Source organism: Pteronotus mesoamericanus, unplaced genomic scaffold (assembly GCF_021234165.1).
Source record: "Pteronotus mesoamericanus isolate MK-2021 breed Mesoamerican mustached bat unplaced genomic scaffold, CSHL_Meso_final contig_59, whole genome shotgun sequence".
In the NCBI taxonomy this organism is placed as follows: domain Eukaryota; kingdom Metazoa; phylum Chordata; class Mammalia; order Chiroptera; family Mormoopidae; genus Pteronotus; species Pteronotus mesoamericanus.
Window position 1 is genome coordinate 6,828,041 of NW_026555206.1, and position 13,408 is coordinate 6,841,448.

Sequence of the window (13,408 nt, forward strand, 5' to 3'; positions counted from 1 at the left end):
TCTGTTCTTTGTGCGTGTGTTCTGATCTATTAAAGACACGTCTCATACCTGGTTTGTGGCCTCTTAAAGACTCTCAGAAATTCTTTTTTTATATTTTGCCCTTTTCTTCACCACATATGCTTCAACTTGCTTCCACATCCAGTTCCTTAGTTTCAACATAGTTGTTACGTGCAAAATCTGCAATATCTTCTATCTAGTCCACTACCTCTCCTAACCTGTGTTGTCTTTGACCTAGGACACCCTCCACTTTTTAGTCTGATCTTGTTTTGATCCATTTAAATTTCAGGATGACTACGAGATCTTATTTACCCTACCAATTTAACACTGTAATAAAATATATTACCCATATTTTTTAGAAAAGGATCTCATGAATCTAAATACTTTTTTTTTGTTTTTACTAAAAACTAATCGTAATAAAATCAGATATGCCCAAGTTTGGTGGAAAGTATTTATAAACTTTTGTTTATCTGCAATTAAATTATGGCCTGGTTCTACATACTTGTATGCCATCCACATATTTGGGTTCTCCTTAATAAAAACCATTTTATAGTCTTCACAACTATAGACTATTTCAGCAGGAATTCTAATTTTTAATAATTTTTTTTACCCATAAAATTTGCAGGTACCTTTCTCTCACTGAATAAGAAATTGTATTTTATGAATAGTTAAAATTTTTCTTACCAATTTAGCATAGCAAACCATTTCTAATTTTATCATTACTCTTTGTCTAGGATTCACCAAAAGCCCAGCTACGCCGGACAATAGAATGTTGTCGGACCAATTTATGTAACCAGTATTTACAACCTACACTGCCCCCTGTTGTTATAGGTAAGTTAGCAGAGAAAAGTGATTAAAATTTTCAATAAAATATTTTCTCTTGTTTTAACAATATGCAACTTTTCTAGAATTTAATGCTACAAATTATTTTTTCTTTTAATAAGATATGATAGAAAGACAAAATGTTTATTGTTTTCTTTCATTGTCAGGTCCATTTTTAGATGGCAGCATTCGATGGCTGGTTGTTCTCATTTCTATGGCTATCTGCATAATAGCTATGATCATCTTCTCCAGCTGCTTTTGTTACAAGTAAGGAAACACTTAGTTTGATGCAAAATATTTTGTTGAATAGTAGATATAAGTAGTTGTTCTTAAAGCCATTAGGCAGAAACCACTGATTGCTAAAAGTAATTCAGACACCATTAACTTGTATTTGCTGTTTAATATCTTCTTAAATTAACTAGATTATAACTTTCTTAAGGGAAGACAGGCTCTTACTACCAATTATTTAATTAGACACAACTTTATATTTCTTGTTATGCTCATGAGTACTTATGATTTTCTTATTTTATATAGTAGTTAACTTTCTTATATCTGAATGTTTAAACCTTGTTCCAAGAAATCAAGTATATTATCATTCTTTAGTTATTTGGGGCTTAAGAACTGTTTGTATTCAGCCATGATTTCAGAGGAAGTTGCTAAAAGAGAAAAGCAGTAAGAGGAGGGCATAAAATCCAAAAATAAAATGTTATCTTACTAGCTAATGAATACAGAGAGATTAGTGGAACAGGTTACTAAATTAAATGTGTAAATAAAAACAAGTATATAAGGAAATTTAGTATATGATAAAGGTAACATTTCAAATCACTGAGGAAAAGATGCATTAATAAGCCGATTTAGGAGTAGGTAGCTGTATGGGGAAAAAATGAAGTTGAATCAATTCCCCACATGGAAATAAATTTTCACCACATTGGAGCTAGGTATATACAAAATGAAATGATTAAAGTGCTAAAACAAACCATGGAGGAATTTTTGAAAATAATCTCAGAGAGGGGAAGACCTTTGTGAATCTGACATAAAATATAGGGAGAAAAAAAATCCCTAAAATTAAAAGAAGAAAAGATTGACGGTGTTGACTATACACAAAAACAACTTTATTACGTAGCAGAAACCACCACATATGGGCAGAAGACACGCAAGCAATGAAAACCATGGGCAGCTCGTATTACAAAGAACTGATACTTTACAAAGAACTGATATATTACAAAGAACTGAATATAAAGAACTTCTGTAAATCAGAAAGAAGAAAATCTAATAAATCATTGGGAAAATGAGCCACAAAAATGAACATATGATTTATCCAAAAAGAAATACATGTGGTTCTTAAAAAAAAAATTAAAAGATGACTAAAGAATGCTCCTAATGGCATGTACACATGGAACAGGCTAACAGCTTTTTTGGTCGGGGGAGGTGCTGGATGAAAGAAGGTAAACAGATTAGCCAAAGAATATATATGCATAACCTATAGACACACACAGACAACAGTGTGGTGATGGCCAGAGGGAAGGAGGGGTGGGAGCTGTGTGGAAGTGGGTAGGGGGGGAAATAGGGACATCTGTAATAGTGTCAATAATAAAAATTAAAAACACAATGCTCATAGTATGAAAAATACAAATTAAAATCATACTGAGAGATTGTTTTTCACCTATTATACTGGCAAAAAATTCAAATATTTGATAATAGGTCTTTGAGATAAAGAGACAGCTTGAGCATAGGTATTTACTTTTGCTCCCCCTACTCAAACAGCAATAGTTTTTAACTTTATCATCCAGCTAGAACAAAGAGCACAGGAAATAATAGCAAAAACTTTTGGGAACTATGAAACGTATAGATGAAGAAAAAGTGACTTTACAAACCTAAAAAATCTGAACCTGAGGCCAGAAATCGATAGCCAAAAAGTAACTAGTTTATATTATGGAATTCCTTGAGAAGCTCAGGAATTGGTAGTACTAGTTATCTCTGAAAGTGAAGTTGAGAGTGACAGTAAAACCAAGAAAATTGCCTAACAGTCTATTTTTAGAAAGTCTCAGACCGTATTGGTTATCTAATACTGCATTAAGAAGTCACTCCCAAACTTGGTGTTTCAAAATAGCAATTGTTCTCTCTCACTGTTTCTGTGGGTCAGGAATTCAGGAGTAACTTGACTGGTTGCCCCAGGATCTCACCTGAAGGCTTGACTTGAGCTGGTAGATCACCTTCCAAGATAGCTCATTCCTTGGCACTTAAGTTGGCAAGTGACCTTAGTACCTGTCATGGTACCTTCTCCACAGAGCTAATTGATGTACTCACAGTATGAACCAATACCTCCAGAGTGAGTGATCAAAGAGACCAAGGTGGAAACTACAATGCTATTTATAATCTAGAGCAGCGATTTTCAACCAGTGTGCCACAAGAATTTTTTAAAACATGGAATACCTGACTGTTTAGTCAGGGTCACTGACCTCTTTTCTCTTTGTCGAATTTTTTTAAAAAATGACAGCAACCAGTACAACAATAGCCATCTGGTGTGAATCAATCAAAATTGTGCATACGTTTTTTGTCAGATCAGCAAAAATATATATTTTTTTGGTGTACACAGGATTTTAATAGTTTATGTGTGCCATGGGATGAAAAAGGTTGAAAATCACTGATATAGACTCAGAAGCCACATCATTACTTCTGCCATATTCTCTTGGTCACACAGTTCAGCCTTAAGTGCATTATGGAAGGTAAGTAAGTAAAGGCATGCATACCAAGAGGTTAGGATCTTTGCAGGCCATTTTGCATGTCAGGTACCACAGGCGCTTAGGTCCCCACTTCTATTCTGAACAGTCATGTGACTTCCCCATCATCTCCCTAACAGAAGGATAGAAGTATATTCTCTGGAAAGAACAAAAATAAGGTTCTCATCTTCAGTACCCTACTATTGAGGGTGAAGTATTATAGTGACAGCAAGGAGGTAAACTGAACATTTATGTACTGATTGGTGGGCCCCTCAGCCCTCCGGAACCCTGTCAGCCAGGCTTGTTGAAGACGGCAGATAGGAAGATTCCCTTTTTTTTTTTTTTTTTTTTAATTTTTCACATTTGTCTCCATTTACCCGCCACCACTTCCCCTTGCCCCACCCACTCCCACCTCCTCACCTCAATCCTTCCCCACCTTGGCATCGTCCATGTGTCCTTCACACCTGTTCATTGATCTGACCCTTCCCCTTCCCCTCCCTGCTCTCCTTCCCATCCCTATTGGTTTTTTCTTTCAGTGTTGCTGGTCATATTTTCGTTGCCTGCTGGCTTTGCTGATTAGGTTCCACTTATAGGTGAGATCATATTGTATTTGTCTTTCACCCCCTGGCTTATTTCACTTAGCATAATGCTCTCCAGTTCCATCTATGCTGTCACGAAGGATAGTAGCTCTTTCTTTCCTTCTGCTGCGTAGTATTTCATTGTGTAAATGTACCATAGTTTTTTGATCCTCTCCTTTACTGATGGGCATTTAGGTTGCTTCCAGCACTTGACTATTATAAATTGTGCTGCTATGAACATTGGGGTGCATAGGTTCTTTTGAATTGGTGTTTTGGGATTCTTAGAGTATAATCCACCAGTAGATTCACTGAGTCTAAAGGCAGTTCCATGTTTAGCTTTTGGAGGAAATTCCACACTGTTTTCCACAGTGGCTGCAACAGTCTACATTCCCACCAACAGTGTACTAGGGTTCCCTTTTCTCCACAACCTCACCAGCACCCGTTGTTTGTTGATTTATTTACGATGGGCCATTCTGACCAGTGTGAAGTGGTATCTCATTGTGGTTTTAGTATGTATTTCTCTGATGGCTAGTGATGATGAGCATCCTTTCATATGTCTCTGGGCCCTATGTATGTCCTACTTACTCACTTTTTTCCTTTGTGCCTGTGATCCTCTCTCACGCTTTTTCTTCATCCTAAAGCAGTCCCTTTAGCATATCTTGTAGTGCTGTTTTGGTGGAGGTATGTTCTTTTAGCCTTCTTTTGTCTGAGAAACTCCTTATTTCTCCTTCCATTTTAATTGAGAGGCTTGCTGGGCAGAGCAGTCTTGGTTGCAGGCCTTTGCTTTTCATGGCTTGGAATATTTCTTGCCATTCCCTTCTGGGTTGTAGTGTTTCTCTTGAGAAGTCAGCTGCTAACCATATCAGGGCTTCCTTATATGTTACTCCCTGTTACTCCCTGTTTCTCCCCTGCTGCCTTTAGGATTCTTTCTTTGTCTCTGGTATTTGCCATTTTAATGATGATGTGTCTTAGAGTGGGCCTCATTGAGTTTCTCTTGAATGGGACCCTCTGTGCTCCCTGGACTTGTGTGGCTTTTTCTCTCCTCCAGTTGGGGAAGTTCTCCATCATTACTTTTTCAAACAGGTCCTCTGTCCCTTGTTCCTCTTCTCCTTCTGGTATCTCTCTTATACAGATGTTACTATGTTTCAGGTTGTCCTGCATTTCCCCAGCCTCTTCATTTTTTTTTTTTTTTTTTTTTTTTAGTCTTTTTTCATTTTCTTGCTCTTTCTAGGAGCTTTTTTCTACCTTGTTCTCTAGGTCACTGATTTGATTTTCTGCTTCATCTAGCCTGCTTTTGAGTCCTTCTACTGCCTTCTTCAATTCAGAAATTGTATTCTTCATTTCCTCTTGTCTCTTATTGATAGTTTCTATGTCTTTTTTCATGCTAATATAGTTTGCAATAAGTTCCTCATAGTTTCCCTGTAGTTTTTGCTAATTCACTTTGAGCTCACTGAGCTTCCTTAGAACTGTTGTTTTGAACTCAATATCTGATCATTTACTTGCCTCTATTTCATTTAGTTCTCTTTCTGAGGATTCCTCCTTTTCCTTCAATTGGGGAGTGTTTCTTTTTCGATAGGAAGATACTTCTCAGGGAAATCGATTCAGTCCAAGAGAAAAAAAGTAAACATACTGACATTAGGGCCCAATGAGCTGGCCCAGGAAGATTATCTTACAGGGAAGACTATAATCAGTAAGATCCACTCACACACTAACAGCTGCCAGTCAGGCAGGAAAAGACATTTGATCCCTGAGAGAAGGAACCAAATGAGTTTCTGACTGCAGGACACAGGAGGAACCCAATGTGACCCAGCAGAATATGAATTGAGGACATACAGCTGAGAGTCTAGGGAGATAACAGCAGCTATAGTTCATAAGAATACTAGAGAGGAGAGAGCCTTGCAGAAAAAGAATCTGGAGATCTGCATAAGGTTGCCATTGAATATGCAGCAGAGTTTTCATCAGCTAATACAAGTCAGGAAATTCCCCAAGGCTGGGCATTGGGTCTGTTTCTACCATCTGTGAGACATGAAAACCTTGTAATTTATAGGGTATTGGTTAGAGTACTCAGAAGGGTCTTGCCTCAGTATTGCAGAATAATTAGGTCTACACGAAACATGGCTCTGATCCTATCTCAAAAACAAGACCCAAATAGATTAGATCTTTTTCGGGTAGCTAAATTCTCAAGCAAAGCTCAAGAATATTTACAGGATTACAGAAGTATCCAGCGTTCAAACAAAGTAAAATTTACAGTGTCTGTCATTCAGTCAGAGATTACCAGGTCAATACCAGTGACTCAGAACCAATGTAGAGTTTAGAATTAACAAAGACATTAAAAGCTAATTTAACTGTGTATGTTCAAGTTAAATAGAGACATGAAAGATATTTTTTTTTTAAAGATCCAAATCAAACTTCAGGAAATGAAATCTGTAATGTCTGAGATAAATTATACACTGGGTAAGATTAATGGCAGTGAACATGAAAATAGCAATAGAAACTAAACAGACATTTAAAAAACTTAAAAGTGAATCGAGCACCATTGAGCTGTGGCTATATATATATATATATATATATATATATATATATATATATATATATATATATATATAAAATTAGAGCTCCCAAAGAAGAGGAAGGGACAGAAGAGATATTTTGAGAAATAATGACCCCTAAATTTTCCAAGTTTAGTGAAAACTATAAACCCATAGATTCAGAAAGCTCAGCCAACCCTTAGTACATGAAACATGAAGAAAACTGTGCCAGGGCACATCATAATCAAATTGCTCAAAACCAGTGATAAATTTTAAATGCAGCTAGAGGAAAAAAGGCCGATTATATACAGAGGACTAAAGATAAGGATAGTAACCTACTTTTCATGGGAAACAGTGCATGCAAGAATACAGTGGAGCACCACCTTTAAAGTACTCAAAGGAGAAGTCATGAATCTAGAATTGTATACTCAGGGAAAATATTTTTCAAAAATGAAGGTGAAATAAAGACTTTCAGACATACAAAGGCTTGAAAGAATTCATCCCCAGCAGATCTTCACAAAAAATGTTAAAGGAAGTTCTTCACGTGGAAAGAAAATTATGCCAGGTAGAAATAAGAAGCTACACAAATTGAAGAGCACTGGAAATGGAGATGCAGGGAATCCCGACACAAGCTCTAATGTCTTTTAAGATTAACTGAAAAGAACACTCATCTCAGAATCAAGCCAGGGACACGCAAGTGAGGACCTAGAGTAGTTCATGAAATTCATAGTCAGACACCACAAACTGTTCCTTTAACCTCTTTTTATAGTTTTTAACTAAGTACTACAAAGAATTTCATGACTGCCTTGTGCATTTAGCTTTTGAATTTTACCTACTTTGAAGACCAGTTCACACTAGATTGGTGATTTAGTGTATCATTTACATTTAGCTCAATTTTAACAAGACACAAATTTCTATCTATAGCAGTCCATAAAAGGATAAAATTAAAGTTAAAGAGGGATATATATTTCCACATATTGAAATTAGCCTTTTTAATGTATCTCATTAATATTTTTTTTACTTTTCTTCTGATGGCTGTTTTGTTCCAGTCTAAAAAAATTTGAAAATTTATTCTTCTTGATTCTGATTTACATTCATGATAACATAGCCCTCAAAATCAATACCTTTTCCAAAACCACCTCTCTGCTTATCATCTCCTTTCATTGTGGATTACCTATTATTTCTGTTTCATTCTGACCGTTCTTTGTACTTTCTCTGTCATGGAAAATCTGTCCTTTTTTGTAAATGATTTCTTTACCCTTAAAAAACTGGTTAGAACCCATGATCCATATCTAAAGCATTTACTACTTTTACCTAACATTTGTTCATTTGCCATCATTTATTTACTTGTTTATAATCATTTGCCTGAAGTCTGCCTTTCCCACTGGACAGGTACCTCAGTGATTGCAGAGGTTACTTGTTCGTTGACATGGATGATGGCTCCCTAATAAATTACCACTTTTCTGTACAAGTATTAAGAAGGAACATGGTAAATCTGTGTGTGTGTGTGTGTGTGTGTGTGTGTGTGTGTCCCATGCTTTGCACACAGTAGGTACTCATTAAATTTTGTTGATGTTCATCAACCTCCCCTTGACTCAGAATACTTGCTTGGAGGCAATATCACAGATTAATTATCATATATAAAGCCCACTTCTAGCTTTATAATTGGCCCATCATTCTCACCGCCATTAGGGGACATCTCAGTCCCACTAAGTTCAGTATTAAAAACGGGTGATTTTGAGAGTAAAGTAATTGAGGCAAAAAATATTGCCAAGTAATATTTCATATAATAAAAAAGATGATAAACATTTACCTAAAAAAGGAGCTGCCAGTCAGCTTTAAAGTGGTTAAAAATAAGAAAAATACTTTATATTCAAGTTTATTTTTATCATTTTCATCACTCTCCATTTATTTGTTTAGTCCAAGTTTTCATTTGGTATATTTCTTTTGTCTGAAGAACCTCTTCATAATTTCTTGCTTGTAGGTCTACAGGCCATAAGTTCTCTTCACTTTTGTTTATCTGAAAAATCCTTTGCCTTCATTTTTCAAAGGTGTTTTTACTGGATATAGAATTCTGGGTTGACTTTTTTTTTTTCCTTTTTATGGATATCGCTTCCTTATCTTCTGGCTTACATTCACAATTCTTATCTTTGGTCCACTGTGTGTAATTTTTTTCATGGTTTCTTTTAAGGCTTTTTCCCTTGCCTTTGGTTTTAAACAGTTTAACTACAATATATTAAACATGTGTGTTTCTTTGTTTAATTATATTTTATCGTTTATGCTATTATAATTTGTTAGACTAGCAGACTGAGATTTGAAATATATATACATATATTTCATATACATATACACACACATACACCCACACATACCTAAAAATGGGTGTGTCTCTTCTCTTAGACTGTTGTTAGTGTCGAGGGCTTGTGAATCAGTCTGGTTAAGAATTGAATAGGGCTTGGGCTTTGTTTAATGTTTGGGTCTGTGCATTGGATGCATCACAAGTTTCAGACTTGTTTGGTGATGGCCTGATGTTACATTGTGCTTGGGGGTCGGGTATTGTATACAGAAGGGTTTTTCTCTGTTTCTGCTAACCCCCTCAGCTTTCAGCTTTCATTGCATTCATGCCTGCACCACAGTAGGGATCTCTTTCTATACTTTTGCACTTTCCCCAGAGGTAGCCTGCTATTGCATGTTACTCTTGGTGGGGGGCAGGTAGAGAGTGGAGGAGGGAATGTCTTTTGTCCTTAGGGTAGGCTCCTGTGTTGCTAAACCTTAACGATGAAGCTTTCTTAGAGTTTTGACCTTTCCTCAGCATCAGTGGATCTTTGTCTGGTGGGGCAAGGAAAATGTTTCTTACACATCCTGCAGAGGCAGAGGGATTTGCTTCCACTCTTTTCCCAGAGGTAATCGAACTTCGCCTGTGTCCTGCGGGATGGGGATGCGGAGTTGAGAAAAGCAAAAAAAAATAACAGTGAGATCCATGTGTGGAGTTTACTTAGTCATCATAATACAAACATTGAATACTGATTTAAACAAGCTCTGGCTGGTGTGGCTCAGTGGATTGAGCGCGTGCCTGTGAACCAAAGGGTCACTAGTTTGCTTCCCAGTCCAGGCACGTGCCTGGGTTGTGGGTCAGGTCCCCAGTACGGGACATGTGAGAGGCAACCCCACATTGATGTCTCTCTCCCTCTCTTTCTCCCTCCCTTCCCCTCTCTAAAACAATAATATATTTTTTAAAAAATAAATAAAATAAACATACTATACTATAACTATATTGGGAGGATGTAAGGATAGAAATACTTCTGTTGGGGAAAGGATAGTGGGGGTATTAAATGATGAGTTAAATCCTCATCTTCCACAGTGTGAAGTCAATAGTTAAAGCCTAAAATTGAAAAACTAAAAATGTCAACATAAACATATTATTTAGAAATAATGAGGTAAACATGAAGCAAATCAGCTTAGAAAAGTTGAAAATGTTTGGTTTCCACGAGTGCAAAATGGGTGGGAAGAGGTGAAGAGATAACATGGGATAACATGCTGTTTTGTTACTAAGCCACAAAGAACTAGAGTAAGTCCTCACTTAATGTTCCTAGGTTCTGTGACTTTAAGTGAAATGAAGTATAATGAAATCAGTTTTACCTTAGACTAGTTGACGTAAACAAGAGTTAAGTTCCTAGGGCATTTCATCAATGTTATAGTGAAACAAAATTATTTGAGGACCTACTATATATAAATTTAAAAAATAGATGACTATAAAACTTTGATAAAATTAAAAACAATGTTCTAAAGGTGTTCTAACACAAAGGTATACATGAGAGTGTGGGAAAAATGGACACTCACATAATGGTGGAGAGATAGTAAGTGGTTTAACTTTCAAAGGGGTCGGTAAAGCATTCCAACAAAATTCCGAATTCAGTGCTTGTACTATACAAGCCTTGTGTGGAGTAAGACTAAGAATAATCTAAATGTTACCAGTAAGGGAATGGTTAACAGCCATGCAGTGAAATACTGTTTAGCCATTAAAGAAAACAGAGACTATTTGTATATTCTGTGGTATGATCCCTCAGTTATAAAGCTAAGTGAGAAAGCAAGATGCAGAATAGCACATGTGGTAGACTCTCATTTCTGGAAGAAGAAAAAGAACAAGGGAGTTGGTCACCAGTGTGTGTATTTTTGTTTGAATATGCATCAATGATCTCCAGAAGATTACTTAAGAAACTGGAAATAGTTCTAGTTCTAGATTCCTTCTGGGAAAATGAAGTCAATGGCTTAGGGATAGGGATGGGAGGGAGATTTCTGATTGTACACCCTTTTATGCCTTTTAAATTTCAACCATTTGAGTCAGCTACCCTTATTAAGTTATAAATATAAAATTATAACAAAGGTAAAGTGTATTGGGCTAGCCATATGGAAAATAATTTGATTTAGTCTGTTCTATAATGATTAAAGATTAAGTGGGGAATCAAATTTTAAAATGTATTCATGACATCAGCATTAGGAAGGTTGTATTAAATAGGACACAAAAACATATATCAAAAAAAGAGGAAAATTTGACAACACTAAAATTAAAAACTGACACAAAATACCATAAATGAAATGGCATGGCAGTGACAACTGAGAGAAGACTGTTATTGCACATAATTAACAAAGTTTGAGTATAAAGATATATAAAGAACTCCTACAAATCAATAAGAAAAAAGATAAATCACCCCAATTGAATAATGTGCATAAAAACATGAATGGGCAGTTTACAGAGAAACCTGAACTATGAAAAACAAAAGTTCAGCCACTTCCATAATAAAGGGAGAACAAGTCACTATTTCATACCCTTCAGGTTGGCAAAAGTCAAAACTATGGCTGTTCCCAGTTTACATTGGAATGTGGGGAAATGAACATTGGGAGATTGCACTTTTGGTGGGAGTGTTGAATATAAATTGTTTCACTTTGCAATTTGGTGTTTGTTGATGAAATTGAAAGTATGTATACCTTCAAGAAATTTTTATACATCTGCACAAGAGACAGGCACAAAAATGGTATTTGCGGCCCTGTTTCTATTAACAAACTTTGGGAAATAACTAAAATAGGGCATTGGGTAAGTTGTAAGAAATTCATAATAGGATCGCTAGGTACCTTTTAAATAATTTCCTTGACAGAATTGTAGTGCCAAGGACCATGGATTTCTGATCTAAGCTTCTGGGTTTGGATCTCAGCCTCTCCATTTGGCCAGCTGTGTGACTCAGGGCAAATGATGAACCAACCACTGGGTCACTATTTGTTCATTTGTAAAATGGGAACAATAGTACTTACCTCTTAGGAGTTTTATAAAGAGGAAGTGAGTCACAGAACAATACCTGACACACTCAGCATCAACAAAAATGAGTTGTTGTTTTTTACATATATCAACCCAAATAAACATGTAAAACATAAGTTTTTACTTAAACAGCAAGGTGTAAGATATTAATATAACATGCCATATATGTAAATTTGTATCCAAAGAAACAATGTTGTTTATGAATATGTACAGTTACTGTAAAAGTATAAATATATATGTTGGGTATACTCACTTTTAGGATAGTGTTTTGTCTGTTAGTAGTAAAGGAAGGAAATAAAATTATCAGGGAAAGTCTGGAGCTTCAAATATTTCTAACAATTACTTTTAATATATCTAAAATAATTATAGCATAATGTTAATATTTATTAAATTTAAGCAGTATACACATGGGTGTCAGTTAATCTCTACATTCCTGTATGTTTGAAATATTTTTATTTTGAAATTTTAGAAAGAGAAGTCTTTAAAAATATCAGTGGATTAAGGGAACTTGTTTGCTATCTTTTCCATAAACTTTTTTCCTTTTTTAAAAAATAGAAATATATTTATTCATTTTGATTCATAAATATATACTTTTAAATTCAAATGAAAGTACTTGTGTAAAGTAGAAAGTGTACAGGGTCTGGTCTGTCCAGAAAGTATCCGGCCAAGTACTATGAAAAATGGGCATTTATTGAAGAAGATACATGGTACAAGAAACATTGTACATAGGACAATGACACCTCAGTCCCCTTCAAAGTAGGCATCCTGGCACCTCACACAGATTTCTCAATTGCCATCAGCTGCCCCATTGTATTTTCCTGAATCTCATTGACAGTCTGAAATCTCTTCCCTTTTAAAGGTGATTTTTTTAGTTTTGGGAAAAGTCAGAAGTTGCAGGGTGCCAAATCTGGGCTGTAGAGAGGCTGAGTCACCTGAGTGATCTGATGTTTTACCAAAAAACTCTGCACAAGATGTGATGTGTGAGCGGGCACGTTGTCTAGATGAAGCTGCCAGTCACCAGTTGCCCACAGCTGCAGCCTTCTGAATCACCTGAAGAGTTTCTGCGGAAGACTATTCAAGCTTAATGCAAAATTTGATGCAGATTCACTGCAGTAGTCGCCCAGTCATTTTGAATGCAACAGCCACAGAGTACACATGGTCACTGACTGGCATTTACTTCCTCCCAACTAGAACAGTAAAGTTGTCATTGTTCACACATGTCCAATTCCAGTCCACTCTCCTTAGCTGCCAGGTTACGTTGATGTCGCACAAACCATTCTCATTATGTTAACAATCACTGGACTTTTTCCGGACGGACCTCGTACATTCCTACATCCCCAGAAGTAACTCATTTACAGTTTTCTATATAGCCTTTCTGATCTTTTTAGACATACAAAATATATGTTGCTTAAAAATTTTTTATAGCTAGATCACACTTTACATGCTTTTTTT

At 36.0% G+C, this 13,408-nt stretch overlaps 1 protein-coding gene across 3 annotated transcripts in view; it reads left to right on the forward strand.

The window, feature by feature from the left end:
• BMPR1A (bone morphogenetic protein receptor type 1A) overlaps positions 1–13,408 on the forward strand; it is a 179,899-nt gene that overhangs the window by 152,036 nt on the left and 14,455 nt on the right. For all 3 annotated transcript variants that reach the window (XM_054580474.1, XM_054580475.1, XM_054580476.1), the window contains 2 exons: positions 732–828; positions 987–1,086. In XM_054580474.1, the coding sequence (XP_054436449.1) occupies positions 732–828; positions 987–1,086 (197 nt within the window). The remainder of the gene's footprint in view (positions 1–731; positions 829–986; positions 1,087–13,408) is intronic.